Raw genomic sequence first — 21,301 nt, 5'->3', positions numbered from 1 at the left:
AAAAAAAATAATAATAAAAATGAAACCAAAAAAAATGTTTATTTGCATTAAATTTTGAGCAAGCCACTTTCATTCATTGAAATTAAAGGCAAAATTTCGTGGCAATAAATTATTTGAGTGGTTTATTTTATTTATAGTTACTGTATTTAAAATGTGTCACTCAAAATATCACTTTTCAATACCGCATTTAAAGATTTTAATTGCAATTAAGTTTTATGAAATTATTGGTTTTTTGAAATAAATAAATACGACACAGCAATAAAATACACCTACCTTCATATCGCTTCCACGTTGGCTACCGTTTGTAGCATTAAAAAAAATAATAATAAAAATGAAACCAAAAAAAAATAATAATAAAAATGAAACCAAAAAAAATGTTTATTTGCATTAAATTTTGAGCAAGCCACTTTCATTCATTGAAATTAAAGGCAAAATTTCGTGGCAATAAATTATTTGAGTGGTTTATTTTATTTATAGTTACTGTATTTAAAATGTGTCACTCAAAATATCACTTTTCAATACCGCATTTAAAGATTTTAATTGCAATTAAGTTTTATGAAATTATTGGTTTTTTGAAATAAATAAATACGACACAGCAATAAAATACACCTACCTTCATATCGCTTCCACGTTGGCTACCGTTTGTAGCATTAAAAAAAATAATAATAAAAATGAAACCAAAAAAAAATAATAATAAAAATGAAACCAAAAAAAATGTTTATTTGCATTAAATTTTGAGCAAGCCACTTTCATTCATTGAAATTAAAGGCAAAATTTCGTGGCAATAAATTATTTGAGTGGTTTATTTTATTTATAGTTACTGTATTTAAAATGTGTCACTCAAAATATCACTTTTCAATACCGCATTTAAAGATTTTAATTGCAATTAAGTTTTATGAAATTATTGGTTTTTTGAAATAAATAAATACGACACAGCAATAAAATACACCTACCTTCATATCGCTTCCACGTTGGCTACCGTTTGTAGCATTAAAAAAAATAATAATAAAAATGAAACCAAAAAAAAATAATAATAAAAATGAAACCAAAAAAAATGTTTATTTGCATTAAATTTTGAGCAAGCCACTTTCATTCATTGAAATTAAAGGCAAAATTTCGTGGCAATAAATTATTTGAGTGGTTTATTTTATTTATAGTTACTGTATTTAAAATGTGTCACTCAAAATATCACTTTTCAATACCGCATTTAAAGATTTTAATTGCAATTAAGTTTTATGAAATTATTGGTTTTTTGAAATAAATAAATACGACACAGCAATAAAATACACCTACCTTCATATCGCTTCCACGTTGGCTACCGTTTGTAGCATTAAAAAAAATAATAATAAAAATGAAACCAAAAAAAAATAATAATAAAAATGAAACCAAAAAAAATGTTTATTTGCATTAAATTTTGAGCAAGCCACTTTCATTCATTGAAATTAAAGGCAAAATTTCGTGGCAATAAATTATTTGAGTGGTTTATTTTATTTATAGTTACTGTATTTAAAATGTGTCACTCAAAATATCACTTTTCAATACCGCATTTAAAGATTTTAATTGCAATTAAGTTTTATGAAATTATTGGTTTTTTGAAATAAATAAATACGACACAGCAATAAAATACACCTACCTTCATATCGCTTCCACGTTGGCTACCGTTTGTAGCATTAAAAAAAATAATAATAAAAATGAAACCAAAAAAAAATAATAATAAAAATGAAACCAAAAAAAAAATGTTTATTTGCATTAAATTTTGAGCAAGCCACTTTCATTCATTGAAATTAAAGGCAAAATTTCGTGGCAATAAATTATTTGAGTGGTTTATTTTATTTATAGTTACTGTATTTAAAATGTGTCACTCAAAATATCACTTTTCAATACCGCATTTAAAGATTTTAATTGCAATTAAGTTTTATGAAATTATTGGTTTTTTGAAATAAATAAATACGACACAGCAATAAAATACACCTACCTTCATATCGCTTCCACGTTGGCTACCGTTTGTAGCATTAAAAAAAATTAAAAACAACACCAATAAAAAATCTTTATTTGCATGAAAATTACAAGCGACATAATTTTACGGCTGTAAAAAACAGTCAACAATGTTATATTTAAGGATTGCTCTAATTGGTCAAATTAGTCAATAACTAATTTGTCCGGCAAGAACCACGTGGAGGTTTAGAGCATTCTTGCCAGGAAAAATGGATATAAGGATGAGGTAAACAATGATTATTTCAAATGAAGGGAATAAAGGAATTATTGGTTTGTGAAATGAAAAAATAGTACACAAAAATCAAAGCTTTTTCACTTGGCGTTAAATAAATGCTCTTACCTTTATACTGCATCTGCTACCATTTGTAGCAAAACCTAAAAAATAAATTAAAAACACAACCAACAAAAAAATTAATTTGTAGGAAAGTTACAACAAGCGACTTTAATAAATATTATACAGAATAAAGAATACACAATACGGTATAATATATGGCACACAAGCTATTAAATCAACACATCACAAGATAAAACGCAAAAAAATGCACCTACCTTCTTATGGCTTCTGCGTTGGCTACTGTTTGTAGCAAGACATTTAAAAAATTAAAACAACACCAATAAAAATCTTTATTTGCATGAAAGTTACAACAAGCAACGTTTGTCAATATTAAACAAAATAAAAAATACACAATACGTTTCAATTTGTGGCAATTAAAATTCAAATCAAATTCAATACCTCAGTAAATAAATGCACTTACCTTCATATCGCTTCCACGTTGGCTACCGTTTGTAGCATTAAAAAAAATAATAATAATAAAAATGAAATAACAAAAAAGTTTATTTGCATTAAATTTTGAGCAAGCCACTTTCATTCATTGCAATTAAAGGCAAAATTACGTGGCAATAAATTATTTTAGTGTTTTATTTTATTTATAGTTACTGTATTTAAAATGTGTCACTCAAAATATCACTATTTAACACCGCATTTAAAGATTTTAATTGCATTTAAGTTTTATGAAATTATTGGTTTGTGAAATAAATAAATACGACACAGCAATAAAATACACCTACCTTCATATCGCTTCCACGTTGGCTACCGTTTGTAGCATTAAAAAAAATAATAAAAATGAAACCAAAAAAAAAATAATAATAAAAATGAAACCAAAAAAAATGTTTATTTGCATTAAATTTTGAGCAAGCCACTTTCATTCATTGAAATTAAAGGCAAAATTACGTGGCAATAAATTATTTTAGTTTTTATTTTATTTATAGTTACTGTATTTAAAATGTGTCACTCAAAATATCACTATTCAACACCGAATTTAAAGATTTTAATTGCATTTAAGTTTTATGAAATTATTGGTTTGTGAAATAAATAAATACGACACAGCAATAAAATACACCTACCTTCATATCGCTTCCACGTTGGCTACCGTTTGTAGCATTAAAAAAAATAATAATAAAAATTAAACCAAAAAAAAAATAATAATAAAAATGAAACCAAAAAAAATGTTTATTTGCATTAAATTTTGAGCAAGCCACTTTCATTCATTGAAATTAAAGGCAAAATTTCGTGGCAATAAATTATTTGAGTGGTTTATTTTATTTATAGTTACTGTATTTAAAATGTGTCACTCAAAATATCACTTTTCAATACCGCATTTAAAGATTTTAATTGCAATTAAGTTTTATGAAATTATTGGTTTTTTGAAATAAATAAATACGACACAGCAATAAAATACACCTACCTTCATATCGCTTCCACGTTGGCTACCGTTTGTAGCATTAAAAAAAATAATAATAAAAATTAAACCAAAAAAAAAATAATAATAAAAATGAAACCAAAAAAAATGTTTATTTGCATTAAATTTTGAGCAAGCCACTTTCATTCATTGAAATTAAAGGCAAAATTTCGTGGCAATAAATTATTTGAGTGGTTTATTTTATTTATAGTTACTGTATTTAAAATGTGTCACTCAAAATATCACTTTTCAATACCGCATTTAAAGATTTTAATTGCAATTAAGTTTTATGAAATTATTGGTTTTTTGAAATAAATAAATACGACACAGCAATAAAATACACCTACCTTCATATCGCTTCCACGTTGGCTACCGTTTGTAGCATTAAAAAAAGTAATAATAAAAATGAAACCAAAAAAAATAATAATAATAAAAATGAAACCAAAAAAAATGTTTATTTGCATTAAATTTTGAGCAAGCCACTTTCATTCATTGAAATTAAAGGCAAAATTTCGTGGCAATAAATTATTTGAGTGGTTTATTTTATTTATAGTTACTGTATTTAAAATGTGTCACTCAAAATATCACTTTTCAATACCGCATTTAAAGATTTTAATTGCAATTAAGTTTTATGAAATTATTGGTTTTTTGAAATAAATAAATACGACACAGCAATAAAATACACCTACCTTCATATCGCTTCCACGTTGGCTACCGTTTGTAGCATTAAAAAAAATAATAATAAAAATTAAACCAAAAAAAAAATAATAATAAAAATGAAACCAAAAAAAATGTTTATTTGCATTAAATTTTGAGCAAGCCACTTTCATTCATTGAAATTAAAGGCAAAATTTCGTGGCAATAAATTATTTGAGTGGTTTATTTTATTTATAGTTACTGTATTTAAAATGTGTCACTCAAAATATCACTTTTCAATACCGCATTTAAAGATTTTAATTGCAATTAAGTTTTATGAAATTATTGGTTTTTTGAAATAAATAAATACGACACAGCAATAAAATACACCTACCTTCATATCGCTTCCACGTTGGCTACCGTTTGTAGCATTAAAAAAAATAATAATAAAAATTAAACCAAAAAAAAAATAATAATAAAAATGAAACCAAAAAAAATGTTTATTTGCATTAAATTTTGAGCAAGCCACTTTCATTCATTGAAATTAAAGGCAAAATTTCGTGGCAATAAATTATTTGAGTGGTTTATTTTATTTATAGTTACTGTATTTAAAATGTGTCACTCAAAATATCACTTTTCAATACCGCATTTAAAGATTTTAATTGCAATTAAGTTTTATGAAATTATTGGTTTTTTGAAATAAATAAATACGACACAGCAATAAAATACACCTACCTTCATATCGCTTCCACGTTGGCTACCGTTTGTAGCATTAAAAAAAATAATAATAAAAATTAAACCAAAAAAAATAATAATAATAAAAATGAAACCAAAAAAAATGTTTATTTGCATTAAATTTTGAGCAAGCCACTTTCATTCATTGAAATTAAAGGCAAAATTTCGTGGCAATAAATTATTTGAGTGGTTTATTTTATTTATAGTTACTGTATTTAAAATGTGTCACTCAAAATATCACTTTTCAATACCGCATTTAAAGATTTTAATTGCAATTAAGTTTTATGAAATTATTGGTTTGTGAAATAAATAAATACGACACAGCAATAAAATACACCTACCTTCATATCGCTTCCACGTTGGCTACCGTTTGTAGCATTAAAAAAAATAATAAAAATGAAACCAAAAAAAAAATAATAATAAAAATGAAACCAAAAAAAATGTTTATTTGCATTAAATTTTGAGCAAGCCACTTTCATTCATTGAAATTAAAGGCAAAATTACGTGGCAATAAATTATTTTAGTGTTTTATTTTATTTATAGTTACTGTATTTAAAATGTGTCACTCAAAATATCACTATTCAACACCGAATTTAAAGATTTTAATTGCATTTAAGTTTTATGAAATTATTGGTTTGTGAAATAAATAAATACGACACAGCAATAAAATACACCTACCTTCATATCGCTTCCACGTTGGCTACCGTTTGTAGCATTAAAAAAAATAATAAAAATGAAACCAAAAAAAAAATAATAATAAAAATGAAACCAAAAAAAATGTTTATTTGCATTAAATTTTGAGCAAGCCACTTTCATTCATTGAAATTAAAGGCAAAATTACGTGGCAATAAATTATTTTAGTTTTTATTTTATTTATAGTTACTGTATTTAAAATGTGTCACTCAAAATATCACTATTCAACACCGAATTTAAAGATTTTAATTGCATTTAAGTTTTATGAAATTATTGGTTTGTGAAATAAATAAATACGACACAGCAATAAAACACACCTACCTTCATATCGCTTCCACGTTGGCTACCGTTTGTAGCATTAAAAAAATAATAATAAAAATGAAACCAAAAAAAATGTTTATTTGCATTAAATTTTGAGCAAGCCACTTTCATTCATTGAAATTAAAGGCAAAATTACGTGGCAATAAATTATCTTAGTGTTTTATTTTATTTATAGTTACTGTATTTAAAATGTGTCACTCAAAATATTACTATTTAACACCGCATTTAAAGATTTTAATTGCAATTAAGTTTTATGAAATTATTGGTTTTTTGAAATAAATAAATACGACACAGCAATAAAATACACCTACCTTCATATCGCTTCCACGTTGGCTACCGTTTGTAGCATTAAAAAAAATAATAATAATAAAAATGAAATAAAAAAAAATGTTTATTTGCATTAAATTTTGAGCAAGCCACTTTCATTCATTGAAATTAAAGGCAAAATTTCGTGGCAATAAATTATTTGAGTGGTTTATTTTATTTATAGTTACTGTATTTAAAATGTGTCACTCAAAATATCACTTTTCAATACCGCATTTAAAGATTTTAATTGCAATTAAGTTTTATGAAATTATTGGTTTGTGAAATAAATAAATACGACACAGCAATAAAATACACCTACCTTCATATCGCTTCCACGTTGGCTACCGTTTGTAGCATTAAATAAAATAATAAAAATGAAACCAAAAAAAATGTTTATTTGCATTAAATTTTGAGCAAGCCACTTTCATTCATTGAAATTAAAGGCAAAATTTCGTGGCAATAAATTATTTGAGTGGTTAATTTTATTTATAGTTACTGTATTTAAAATGTGTCACTCAAAATATCACTTTTCAATACCGCATTTAAAGATTTTAATTGCAATTAAGTTTTATGAAATTATTGGTTTTTTGAAATAAATAAATACGACACAGCAATAAAATACACCTACCTTCATATCGCTTCCACGTTGGCTACCGTTTGTAGCATTAAAAAAAATAATAATAAAAATGAAACCAAAAAAAAATAATAATAAAAATGAAACCAAAAAAAATGTTTATTTGCATTAAATTTTGAGCAAGCCACTTTCATTCATTGAAATTAAAGGCAAAATTTCGTGGCAATAAATTATTTGAGTGGTTTATTTTATTTATAGTTACTGTATTTAAAATGTGTCACTCAAAATATCACTTTTCAATACCGCATTTAAAGATTTTAATTGCAATTAAGTTTTATGAAATTATTGGTTTTTTGAAATAAATAAATACGACACAGCAATAAAATACACCTACCTTCATATCGCTTCCACGTTGGCTACCGTTTGTAGCATTAAAAAAAATAATAATAAAAATGAAACCAAAAAAAATGTTTATTTGCATTAAATTTTGAGCAAGCCACTTTCATTCATTGAAATTAAAGGCAAAATTTCGTGGCAATAAATTATTTGAGTGGTTTATTTTATTTATAGTTACTGTATTTAAAATGTGTCACTCAAAATATCACTTTTCAATACCGCATTTAAAGATTTTAATTGCAATTAAGTTTTATGAAATTATTGGTTTGTGAAATAAATAAATACGACACAGCAATAAAATACACCTACCTTCATATCGCTTCCACGTTGGCTACCGTTTGTAGCATTAAATAAAATAATAAAAATGAAACCAAAAAAAATGTTTATTTGCATTAAATTTTGAGCAAGCCACTTTCATTCATTGAAATTAAAGGCAAAATTTCGTGGCAATAAATTATTTGAGTGGTTTATTTTATTTATAGTTACTGTATTTAAAATGTGTCACTCAAAATATCACTTTTCAATACCGCATTTAAAGATTTTAATTGCAATTAAGTTTTATGAAATTATTGGTTTGTGAAATAAATAAATACGACACAGCAATAAAATACACCTACCTTCATATCGCTTCCACGTTGGCTACCGTTTGTAGCATTAAATAAAATAATAAAAATGAAACCAAAAAAAATGTTTATTTGCATTAAATTTTGAGCAAGCCACTTTCATTCATTGAAATTAAAGGCAAAATTTCGTGGCAATAAATTATTTGAGTGGTTAATTTTATTTATAGTTACTGTATTTAAAATGTGTCACTCAAAATATCACTTTTCAATACCGCATTTAAAGATTTTAATTGCAATTAAGTTTTATGAAATTATTGGTTTTTTGAAATAAATAAATACGACACAGCAATAAAATACACCTACCTTCATATCGCTTCCACGTTGGCTACCGTTTGTAGCATTAAAAAAAATAATAATAAAAATGAAACCAAAAAAAAATAATAATAAAAATGAAACCAAAAAAAATGTTTATTTGCATTAAATTTTGAGCAAGCCACTTTCATTCATTGAAATTAAAGGCAAAATTTCGTGGCAATAAATTATTTGAGTGGTTTATTTTATTTATAGTTACTGTATTTAAAATGTGTCACTCAAAATATCACTTTTCAATACCGCATTTAAAGATTTTAATTGCAATTAAGTTTTATGAAATTATTGGTTTTTTGAAATAAATAAATACGACACAGCAATAAAATACACCTACCTTCATATCGCTTCCACGTTGGCTACCGTTTGTAGCATTAAAAAAAATAATAATAAAAATGAAACCAAAAAAAATGTTTATTTGCATTAAATTTTGAGCAAGCCACTTTCATTCATTGAAATTAAAGGCAAAATTTCGTGGCAATAAATTATTTGAGTGGTTTATTTTATTTATAGTTACTGTATTTAAAATGTGTCACTCAAAATATCACTTTTCAATACCGCATTTAAAGATTTTAATTGCAATTAAGTTTTATGAAATTATTGGTTTTTTGAAATAAATAAATACGACACAGCAATAAAATACACCTACCTTCATATCGCTACCACGTTGGCTACCGTTTGTAGCATTAAAAAAAATAATAATAAAAATTAAACCAAAAAAAAAATAATAATAAAAATGAAACCAAAAAAAATGTTTATTTGCATTAAATTTTGAGCAAGCCACTTTCATTCATTGAAATTAAAGGCAAAATTTCGTGGCAATAAATTATTTGAGTGGTTTATTTTATTTATAGTTACTGTATTTAAAATGTGTCACTCAAAATATCACTTTTCAATACCGCATTTAAAGATTTTAATTGCAATTAAGTTTTATGAAATTATTGGTTTTTTGAAATAAATAAATACGACACAGCAATAAAATACACCTACCTTCATATCGCTTCCACGTTGGCTACCGTTTGTAGCATTAAAAAAAATAATAATAAAAATGAAACCAAAAAAAAATAATAATAAAAATGAAACCAAAAAAAATGTTTATTTGCATTAAATTTTGAGCAAGCCACTTTCATTCATTGAAATTAAAGGCAAAATTTCGTGGCAATAAATTATTTGAGTGGTTTATTTTATTTATAGTTACTGTATTTAAAATGTGTCACTCAAAATATCACTTTTCAATACCGCATTTAAAGATTTTAATTGCAATTAAGTTTTATGAAATTATTGGTTTTTTGAAATAAATAAATACGACACAGCAATAAAATACACCTACCTTCATATCGCTTCCACGTTGGCTACCGTTTGTAGCATTAAAAAAAATAATAATAAAAATGAAACCAAAAAAAATGTTTATTTGCATTAAATTTTCAGCAAGCCACTTTCATTCATTGAAATTAAAGGCAAAATTTCGTGGCAATAAATTATTTGAGTGGTTTATTTTATTTATAGTTACTGTATTTAAAATGTGTCACTCAAAATATCACTTTTCAATACCGCATTTAAAGATTTTAATTGCAATTAAGTTTTATGAAATTATTGGTTTTTTGAAATAAATAAATACGACACAGCAATAAAATACACCTACCTTCATATCGCTTCCACGTTGGCTACCGTTTGTAGCATTAAAAAAAATAATAATAAAAATGAAACCAAAAAAAAATAATAATAAAAATGAAACCAAAACAAATGTTTATTTGCATTAAATTTTCAGCAAGCCACTTTCATTCATTGAAATTAAAGGCAAAATTTCGTGGCAATAAATTATTTGAGTGGTTTATTTTATTTATAGTTACTGTATTTAAAATGTGTCACTCAAAATATCACTTTTCAATACCGCATTTAAAGATTTTAATTGCAATTAAGTTTTATGAAATTATTGGTTTTTTGAAATAAATAAATACGACACAGCAATAAAATACACCTACCTTCATATCGCTTCCACGTTGGCTACCGTTTGTAGCATTAAAAAAAATAATAATAAAAATGAAACCAAAAAAAATAATAATAAAAATGAAATCAAAAAAAATGTTTATTTGCATTAAATTTTGAGCAAGCCACTTTCATTCATTGAAATTAAAGGCAAAATTTCGTGGCAATAAATTATTTGAGTGGTTTATTTTATTTATAGTTACTGTATTTAAAATGTGTCACTCAAAATATCACTTTTCAATACCGCATTTAAAGATTTTAATTGCAATTAAGTTTTATGAAATTATTGGTTTTTTGAAATAAATAAATACGACACAGCAATAAAATACACCTACCTTCATATCGCTTCCACGTTGGCTACCGTTTGTAGCATTAAAAAAAATAATAATAAAAATGAAACCAAAAAAAAATAATAATAAAAATGAAACCAAAAAAAATGTTTATTTGCATTAAATTTTCAGCAAGCCACTTTCATTCATTGAAATTAAAGGCAAAATTTCGTGGCAATAAATTATTTGAGTGGTTTATTTTATTTATAGTTACTGTATTTAAAATGTGTCACTCAAAATATCACTTTTCAATACCGCATTTAAAGATTTTAATTGCAATTAAGTTTTATGAAATTATTGGTTTTTTGAAATAAATAAATACGACACAGCAATAAAATACACCTACCTTCATATCGCTTCCACGTTGGCTACTGTTTGTAGCATTAAAAAAAATAATAATAAAAATGAAACCAAAAAAAAATAATAATAAAAATGAAACCAAAACAAATGTTTATTTGCATTAAATTTTCAGCAAGCCACTTTCATTCATTGAAATTAAAGGCAAAATTTCGTGGCAATAAATTATTTGAGTGGTTTATTTTGTTTATAGTTACTGTATTTAAAATGTGTCACTCAAAATATCACTTTTCAATACCGCATTTAAAGATTTTAATTGCAATTAAGTTTTATGAAATTATTGGTTTGTGAAATAAATAAATACGACACAGCAATAAAACACACCTACCTTCATATCGCTTCCACGTTGGCTACCGTTTGTAGCATTAAAAAAATAATAATAAAAATGAAACCAAAAAAAATGTTTATTTGCATTAAATTTTGAGCAAGCCACTTTCATTCATTGAAATTAAAGGCAAAATTACGTGGCAATAAATTATCTTAGTGTTTTATTTTATTTATAGTTACTGTATTTAAAATGTGTCACTCAAAATATTACTATTTAACACCGCATTTAAAGATTTTAATTGCAATTAAGTTTTATGAAATTATTGGTTTGTGAAATAAATAAATACGACACAGCAATAAAATACACCTACCTTCATATCGCTTCCACGTTGGCTACCGTTTGTAGCATTAAAAAAAATAATAATAATAAAAATGAAATAAAAAAAATGTTTATTTGCATTAAATTTTGAGCAAGCCACTTTCATTCATTGAAATTAAAAGCAAAATTACGTGGCAATAAATTATTTTAGTGTTTTATTTTATTTATTGTTACTGTATTTAAAATGTGTCACTCAAAATATCACTTTTCAATACCGCATTTAAAGATTTTACTTGCAATTAAGTTTTATGAAATTATTGGTTTTTTGAAATAAATAAATACGACACAGCAATAAAATACACCTACCTTCATATCGCTTCCACGTTGGCTACCGTTTGTAGCATTAAAAAAAGTAATAATAAAAATGAAACCAAAAAAAAATAATAATAAAAATGAAACCAAAAAAAATGTTTATTTGCATTAAATTTTGAGCAAGCCACTTTCATTCATTGAAATTAAAGGCAAAATTACGTGGCAATAAATTGTTTTAGTATTTTATTTTATTTATAGTTACTGTATTTAAAATGTGTCACTCAAAATATCACTATTTAACACCGCATTTAAAGATTTTAATTGCAATTAAGTTTTATGAAATTATTGGTTTGTGAAATAAATAAATACGACATAGCAATAAAATACACCTACCTTCATATCGCTTCCACGTTGGCTACCGTTTGTAGCATTAAAAAAAATAATAATAAAAATGAAACCAAAAAAAATGTTTATTTGCATTAAATTTTGAGCAAGCCACTTTCATTCATTGAAATTAAAGACAAAATTATTACGTGGCAATTAATTATTTGAGTGTTTGATTATAATTTTATTTACTGTATTTAAAATGTGTCACTCAAACGCGATCACTAGTCACCGAATTGAAAATTTAAACCGGAAAATTTAGATTTGCTTGAGCACACGTCCGTTCGCGACAACGGCAAGTAACAAACTGAATAAATTGAAGGAAACCGCACAATACACAATAATTTAAATAAACCGACCCGACTCACCTCGCCTCGCCTCCTGCTTCCCGCTCGCGATCTGACCCGTGCCATTGCTCGCTGTCGACTGAAGCGCTCTCGCCGCCTGCGCCGCACACCTAACCTCGGGACACGTCACGGATGTGACGTCACTAAGTCTAAAACAGGTCATTACCAGAAATATTCACTGGAAAAATTCGTCAAATTTAAAAACATTCATACACAGAATTATTTAAAATAGAACAGCATTGATGTAAAAAAATTAATTATGACAAATGTATTTGCCTATAAACGTCTAAAATTATAAAAGTTTCGCATGCAGTCAATGGAAAAATAAAAATGCATGTTTTTATTTAAACAGAAACTGGCAATGTGAAAGTTTGGTGCGAAAATTAGTGGTATCGCAATGCGTATAACCACATTGTTTGTTTGTTTCGTTTTGTTGAAAATTCGGTAGGTTCCAAAAGTAGGGTTATGTTGTCACCCGAAAATGACAAAATTTACACTTTTATGAATTTTGTCTCCATCTCTGCCCTTTCAGAGCGTTATGATAGGATATTTAGGGTCGAAATCTCTACCTTTATTATGTGCTATTGCCAGATAAGGACAAAAGTTCAGAAAGTAGGGTTAGGGTGTATTATGATCTCTTCTGAAGTGTTAAATTTTAACTTTAATGTTTTTTGTGTGCTTTCCTGCTCTTCTAGAGCGCTATTAATTATTATTGAACATGTTTAAGGACAGACAAATCTACCTTGAGTCAACGACATAAATTTCAGTGAGATTTATTGAAAAATGCACTTCTCGTGTCAACCTTTTCATGAAAAAGGGTGTTTAAACGTTTATAAAGGGTATGTTAACGTGTGTTGTTAACTTTACCACGTAATAAAACATAAAGTATAACTTGGTAATTTTTTACTTTAACTACTTCTGGATTTTCAAGCTGAAACTTACACCAAACGATTCCTCTGAGTGCCCTGATGACCGTACACTATGAATTTTCTTGTGCAAATTGAAAATAACATTAGAAAAATAATTTTTATTTTCACTCACTTTTTACTTGAATCGCCATTTTTGTTGATTTTAATTTGAGTTTATTTTTTATAATATCACGTTAATTTTTATTATTATAGTGGATCAAAATGTCGTCTTTAGGTTAGACTATTGCCTACTATCGGTTAGGAACAACATGATCTCCAAAAATATAACGTAGTAATGAGCTCCAGAAGGTTTACGTAGATAGGTGCGTTTTTCCCAAAAGTGAGTTTTTTGAGATCGAACCGCAAGTGAGTCACACTGCGAGGAGACTCCCATAGACAGAAGTTGCAAACATAAGGTGCCAGACCGGTGCCAGTTTGGCTGATTGCAAGTATGTCTTTATCATCGATTCGGTGACGACTATTAGTTTCGTAAACTTAATGGATTTAATAAATATCTTTAACATTAAATGTGATCGTGTCATGTTGGGTAAAATTCTTCCATCTGTGCTGTCTGTGCATCCACCTTTTCAAATACAATTAAGAAATTTTCATAATAATTGTATTTGATAAGGTATTGGCATCATTTTGACGTGAGCAAAAATTAAAAAAATATAAAGTAATCGGAATTATTTTAAATTCGCGCCATTTTTAGTACGTGATGATGCGGCTAGATGGCTTCAGCTAGGAATTCATTGCCAACCATTATGTTCCGCTTCTATTAAAGTGTTATTCTAGGGCCACAGCCATTGCCGTCTCGAACTCCAGGCCGTCAGGTTACTAGCTTTTGTTTATTGTGACGTCATCGTAAGAGTCGTGACATTTGTTCGCATCGTTTGAATATATTGTACTTTTTGGTGTTTTTGAGAGTGTTATTAAGTAATTTGTTGTTGTTTACGAATTTGTTGTTTTGTGGTTGCGTTGTAGGGAATGAATTTTGTGTGTTTATAGTCTTGTGTGACGTGATTTTGACAATTATAGGTTAGGATAGTTTTGCATTATTTTTGTTTATAAATTTGGTTTTATTGTTTTTAATCGTTTAATTTGGTAATAAATAAGCAGATAAGGCATATTTCAGTCTCTAAACCTAACATACTTAATCCTATTGCATTCCTAATTTTAGAAAATGCCGAATAAGTGTTGTGTTCCCAATTGTGTGTCTAACATGAATGGTCCTTATGTACCTATGTTTTCCTTTCCCAAACAAGAATCCCTGCGATCATTATGGTCAAGAAAGATACCCCGAACTAATTGGACTGTTACCAAGAACAGTCGTGTTTATGTGAAATATTTTCGGGATGATTTTATAATAAAATATCACGAAGTGACTAGAGATGACGTAAAATTCTTCGTCATATTCTTATACTTTCGATCACACTTTTACGACTAATTTAAAACATATTTAGCGAATAATAACATGTTGCATTCCATAAGAACCTGTGTTAAAACTTGGATAAAACGGTCGTCTTTAAGTCGCGGTTATTCAAAATTTAGGCCCATAAGGAGAATTTTTGTATTAATAGACGTAACTTTAGACGTTTAAGTACGGCTAGATGGTTTAAACTATCAAAAAATATAAACTTTAATATATGTTTTTCGGGTAATAACAAACGGATAAGGTACTTTAAATCACAACGTATGTCACTATAAAAATTATAGTTGACCGTTCGTTGACCACATTTGCAGTATCAGGATTCTTTAGATACACTTTTCCGTCGTTTCTTGCATAAAACGTTGGACGCAACATAGTTAAAATTAATTTTTTGCAAAAATTCAGAAAGTTAGGTTATGATCATTTAGACTCTTACTGTGACGTCACAATGTCAACATGCAGGCCTGGAGTTCGAGACGGCAATGCCACAGCCGACATACCGTCATCGTGGTTAAGGTTATGTTTTTGTAAACAGCGCCAAAAATACAGCAAAATGCAACAACGGGAAGAAAAACAACTCGAATCGTCTCTCGATTCCATAATCCAGCGTGTCAACGACCTAAAATCATCGATAGCTTCAATGATTTACAAGGTGGAGAATGAATATGAGACCCTCAACTGGCCCACATTTTTGGACAATTACGCCCTTATGTCCGGCCAACTCACCTCCCTTTCGAAGGTTTTAAGCCACGACAAATGCCCCACCCTCAGAAATCTCACAGTACTGCCCCTCATGTTGTCCCCCGAGCGGGACGAACAATTGGCCCAAATGACCGAACACAGAGTCACAACCTTCGCCCATGATTTAGTCCCAGATTATCTTCGAACCAAACTAGAACCGTTGGCGGAGAATAAAATGATGCAATTGGAACACAAGGCGTCAACTTTATCGTATGAGAACGCACAGGTATGTTAAAATTTTTGGTAGAGTATGTTTCAACGCAAACTTTCAGAAACAAATTGCTGCGTATCAAAAGGTTGTGTCCCACGTTTGGGAACTGGTGAGTAAAGCGAGGGAGGAGTGGGAAGTTGAGTCTTCCGCCAGGGGAAGTACGCAGCAGAATTCCAGTGTGGCTGATACTCACTCGCTTGTGGCGGCTGTTGGAATGGGGAAGGGACTCAAGATGGGGGCGAACCCTAACGGTCAGCCCAATCCCACGTCGGGAGGGATGATGGTGCCTCCGCAGGGGCGCCCAGGGGGCACTCCCGGGCAAGGACAGATGCCCCCCAGCACGCAAACCATGACGATGAATAAGGCGCCCTCTGCTATTAAGACTAACATCAAAAGTGCCACCCAAATACATCCATATGGACGCTAGTGAAATAGTTTTTAATGTGTACGGAGATATATTTATTTATTAAGATATAATCTTACAAAAATAACTAAATATAACAGTGGAAACAAAGATTAACACTTTGTAGCGTAATGAGTAGATTATAAAAAGCATTAATTTTATAGACTTTGAAACTATACTATCAACAAATGGTTGAAGTGTGGCTGGTCGGAACGGGTGGCTTTTCCAATAAGTACAGCGGAACTTGAACATTTTCACGATGTATGTTAGCACATGCTACGCATTATATAAAATATAAAACATATAACATTTAGAATACTTGGGACCCAGTCAAACAAAAATTAACAACTTAAAAAAATATTTTCTACAACGTAACGCGGGTGACTGGACCCTGTTTACGTATAATACGCATTTAAAAAAATATAACAAACAACAAATAAAATACTCTTGTGCATAAATTGCAACTATTCTATGGTCATATATTTTCCTTACATGGCAAGAGAATTTTCCTAAGTTTTTGTTCCCTATATACAAAGTGGTACAATAAAAGAATTCAACTCTTTATACTCTCTAATTTGTTAATATACTTTTGTTTCTTAAAATACTGACCAACAATTCATAATTATATACAATCTAGGTTCTCTCAATTTTAAAACCAACCTCCAATTGTAATAATTTCTTTCATATTGCACAATTAAATCACCGACAAAACACAACAGTTGAATAAAACGGTTACTTATAAAATAATGTATAAAAGACGTTCCGAAAGGCACCTCCAGTTGCGTCATAATTTAAAGAAACAACAGACGTCAGTCAGTACTTCAACGCAATGGGACTCAACGAAAACAAACAGAGTATTACGTGGGTATGAGATTGTCTATGCGACTACAGCTGCCAATTAATCGGGGGGTAAGTAGCTGAAGAGTTTGAATTTGTTGCGAATGTGTGGCCGAACATCCTCTTTCTGCAAGATGAAATATTGGGTTTTGCCCAAACAATTCAAAATTTGCTTACCATTTGCACAAGATCTTCTAAAAATGGTAACAGTTTCATAAGTTCCGAATCGGTCCTGTCCACGAACCAACTTTCAATAGGTATGCCGTTATTAAGCTTTAAAAAAACTATCAGTAAACTATGCAACCACAAAGACAAAAACTTACATGGTAACCAAAGGCTTGTGGTGAATTATCAATAATGATAGTCTTGGAAAGATCTCTGCCTAGTATCGAAAGATCCTTAATGTAGTTGCCGTTGACACACACGCAATGCTCCCGAAACAGCCGATACTTGATCCACTTCCTTTCCGGATCCAGCAGATTCAATAATTTATCGGCATAAACTCGCTTCGAGGCCGTGAACAAGATCACTTCGAACATTTGAGAAACCTTTTCCATAAATTCGCGGAAATAGGGACGCGTGCGAACATAAACCGTGTAGGAACAGTCTTGGAAGAGGACAGGAAAGTGAAAACTTGCGTCGGAGAGTTCCTGCAAACTGCAATGGACGAGAGTCTCGTCCAGATCCAGAACCAAGCTGAACTCTGGACTGGATCGCGTTTTTAATGGGAGAGCGGGACATTTGGAACGCATGTCGAAAGTTAGAGGAGGAAGGTGTTTGATAAAAAAGTAAGGATCGAAAGCTTCCCATGTGTCTTCGACCTCTACGTGTTCCGGTTGCTTGTCGAGGCGGTCTTCGGACTCGGGGGTGATGTTTGAAATCATGTGACCTTTATAGAAAGTAATAACAATGAAGGACTTGAAATGCAAATACAATGCATAGAAAAATAGTATACAAAAATTTAGATTTTTTTTCCTCAGTTTGCACTAGGGTATCAATCACAAGGATAAGAAAACCCTACTGTAATTAAAAAATTATAAATAAATAAAATGAGAACTCAAAAAGGTGAAGTGCTTTATTTTTCTGTTTTGGCTTTATTTTATGAAATAATTGTTTTTATTCTTCGACATTGTAAAAATTTACGGGCTTTTCTCCTGGGTAAGGAACTGTTTGGAATTTCTCAATACGAAACGTCAGTTTTTTTAAGATTTAAAGCAATTTAAGCCTTGTTGAGCCTAATTCAAAGAATAAATTGATGTATTCCACTCATCGTCGTGTAAATTGGTTCATTTGTTCCACCTTCTAGATGATAAACCACTCGTTATCACTCGTCGTTTAAAAATCCACTCGTGAAATAATACTCAAACTCGTCGAATAAATAACTAAAGACTGAATCAAAAGTAACGCACAAAATTCATATCTTTATTATTAATCATTTTTCAAAAAAAATAAATATCGGACAGGTCGATTTTATTTTTTTAAATACTACATTTTGAGATAGTGACATTTATGATGCAATCGTTTTTTAGTTGTGACGTCAGAAAAAAAATAAATAATAATAAAATCAAAAAAATATTGACAATTAAATATAAACTCTTTGTGTAATACTCTCAATAACTTTTATAATTTTTTTATTTTGTTTTGTTTATTTTTTTTATTCTTAATATAACAGAAAGATAAAAATGTGTACTGCCTAAAATACGAAATAAAGATGTCAGCTGACATTTAAAAAATTTAAAAATGACGTCATTACCACTTGCTAAAAAACGAATGACGTCAGAAATATTAGTATAAACGCATTTAAAAAATTAAAACCTATTCACGGATACTTTTGAAAAACATATATGAAAAGGTATAAAAATAAATATTGAAAAACAAAAAAAATACGCCACTCGTTTTTGAAATTAAATTTGTGCTTCAAGACTGGTCTTATCGATCTTGTTTTTTAATATACTGTTTCATGTTAATTTATCCAAAAAAATATAAAAAAACGTCCACCCCTTGTAAAATAAAGCAATAACAAAAAGTTAAAACCTCTTGCGTGAAATTATCAAAAATTTTGTTTTATTATTACTAGAAAGATGTGTACTATCAAAAACAAACGAAAATGTCAGTTGCCAACTAAAAAACTTAAAAAATCACGTCATCTTATATTGTTATTTTATACAAATAAAATCCTTCAAATTTTTGAAAAATCTTAAGCTAAGACGAAAATTAATTAATCAAGTTTTTAAAATAATGTTTGTTTTCCAGTTTGAGTAATTAATTTTATTAACGGCCAAATAATCAAATAAAAAAATAAATAAATAACGAATAAAAAAAGGAAATAACAGGAATTTTAATAATACTCAATTAAATGGAGAGAAAAGCCTATTTCACAAGTAATATGTATGTTGGTAAAGGAATGAACAACGAGAATGGAATTTCATATTTAAAAATAAAACTGTTATTATGAATTTCTAGGATGATAAAGTTGAGGCAGCTTTCTTATCACTTAGATAAATGTAATACCCAGCGATTCCCACAAAATTTAGAATTTTTTTGTCATTCGTTTTCAAATAGTGGAATTATTCCCTAGTACTGAATTTGTTACTTGGATCTCTATTCACAAAAATTAAGCTACAGTACCTAATTGAAACTGAAATTATTTTTTTTATTTAGTAATATTTGCAACCTCGTCATCAATATTGTGCAGAAGTTAAAAAAAGGTTTTTTTTTTCGTCGTTATTAAGCTCCAAACTAACTTTTTTTGTTAAAAGTTGCTTGTTTTTTATTTAAATCATAAACATTATTTTTTATTATTTTTATTTTTTTATGAATTTTGAACTTGTTTTAATTGAAAAGACGATTATTGCGCACCTTCTGGTATGGAAACCGGGTAGAGTGTGGTGTAGTCGTAGACGACGTTCCCGATGTTGGCTTGTGCCATCTCCTCGTCCAGCATATTGGTGAACTCCTGTGTGTTGACATTATTCAAGTCGTTAACATCAAACTGAACGTCCTGGTAATCGTCCCTCAGAGACCCGTACTCGTAGTACATGCTCTCGCAGATCTTTTCCGAGAAAACATCAAAATTGTACTTATCGCACGCCTTCTTATCAGTGACATGAAACTGCATGCTTGAAGCATAATCGGGATGGTTGAGGGTTTCCTCGCACGCCATCGCGAGCCCGCTGTTGAAATTGGAATACTCAATTTCTTTCGGAAGATCGGAATTTAAGACAATGTCTGGTGGTGTTTTCTCATAAGAAACCGCGTTGTTGGCCTCAAAGTATTCGAAACATTTCAGCTCCGTCTCCGCAGTGGGGCCCTCCGCGGGGCTGAACTCGGGCACCACCTGGGCCTGAAAGTTCTCTTTGCATTCGTCGGAGAGAGTGGGCGTCTCGGTTTTCTTCTGCTTGGGTCCGATCCTACTTTTACGCACTTTCCGAATTCTGTTGAGGCAGATCGCGCGGAAGTTTTTCCGTTTTTCACTGCGGAGCCACATTTTCCCAATCCATTTATCTGGCTGGAAACACAACAAATGAGGAGAAAATTTTGGAAACCGCGCCGCGCCAAAATCGACCCTATGTGAACGCGCCTTTAGGCGATTCCTCTGACGTCCCGATCTTCCCGCCTTGTCAAAAATCAAAATAAAGCCACATTTGGGCCCTTATCGCGCGGTTTTCTTACAGGAAACCGATGGGAAACGCTTCAAATTTATCTCTTTTCGCGGCATGAAGCGTAAAATGCTTGTTTACAAACAATTTTCGGCTTTTAAAACGCGATGTTTCGGAAATCGGCCCGATTTGTTCAGGTGGGCCCCAATTTGGGAGATTTATGGCGCAAGTGGAGGCTTTACTTACCTTGCGACCCCCGCGCACACTTTTCACTTTGTTATTTCAACGTATCGAAAGTTTTCATTTTGGGAAAAATGATGATGCCGTACACAAAGCACTATATCAAAATGGCGTCCCACGCGATTTATATTGATAGTGATGGAGTGCGCATGCGGGGAACCACTCACCGACGAACAATCGGAACTTGACGAGACAGGTAAAAATGCAGGTGAATTTCGTTGATTTTTTATTTTTTACATCAGAAATCGAAGAGGGGCAGCAGCGCATGCATTTTTAACCCCATTTGACCCCGCGACCGCTAAATGTCA

At 29.4% G+C, this 21,301-nt stretch overlaps 2 protein-coding genes across 4 annotated transcripts; one reads left to right on the top strand and one right to left on the bottom strand.

Annotated features, from left to right (window-relative positions):
- Window positions 1-14,326: 14,326 nt before the first annotated feature.
- MED8 (Mediator complex subunit 8) lies at window positions 14,327-16,434 on the top strand. Of its 2 annotated transcripts, XM_064355338.1 has the most exons (3): window positions 14,330-14,366; window positions 15,425-15,929; window positions 15,976-16,434. In XM_064355338.1, the coding sequence occupies exons 2-3, from the start codon at window positions 15,516-15,518 to the stop codon at window positions 16,339-16,341; spliced, it is 780 nt and encodes a 259-aa protein (XP_064211408.1). In that variant the 5' UTR covers window positions 14,330-14,366; window positions 15,425-15,515; the 3' UTR covers window positions 16,342-16,434. The 2 variants fall into 2 exon arrangements, with proteins under 2 accessions (XP_008195652.1, XP_064211408.1); XM_008197430.3 differs by having other exon boundaries at window positions 14,327-15,929.
- On the bottom strand, window positions 16,350-21,296 carry LOC662199 (CTD small phosphatase-like protein 2). 2 transcript variants are annotated; one of them, XM_064355337.1, is made up of 5 exons: window positions 21,161-21,296; window positions 20,014-20,662; window positions 17,478-18,043; window positions 17,332-17,427; window positions 16,350-17,281 (listed from the first exon to the last, which is right to left on the bottom strand). In XM_064355337.1, the coding sequence occupies exons 2-5, from the start codon at window positions 20,639-20,641 to the stop codon at window positions 17,216-17,218; spliced, it is 1,356 nt and encodes a 451-aa protein (XP_064211407.1). In that variant the 5' UTR covers window positions 20,642-20,662; window positions 21,161-21,296; the 3' UTR covers window positions 16,350-17,215. The 2 variants fall into 2 exon arrangements, with proteins under 2 accessions (XP_064211407.1, XP_973406.1); XM_968313.4 differs by lacking the exon at window positions 21,161-21,296 and adding an exon at window positions 21,000-21,141.
- Between the last annotated feature and the right edge of the window lie 5 nt (window positions 21,297-21,301).

This window comes from Tribolium castaneum, chromosome 3, assembly GCF_031307605.1.
Source record: "Tribolium castaneum strain GA2 chromosome 3, icTriCast1.1, whole genome shotgun sequence".
Taxonomy (NCBI): Eukaryota; Metazoa; Arthropoda; class Insecta; order Coleoptera; family Tenebrionidae; genus Tribolium; species Tribolium castaneum.
Note: the sequence above shows the minus strand (reverse complement) of the source record. Positions and strands in the feature narration are given on the sequence as shown.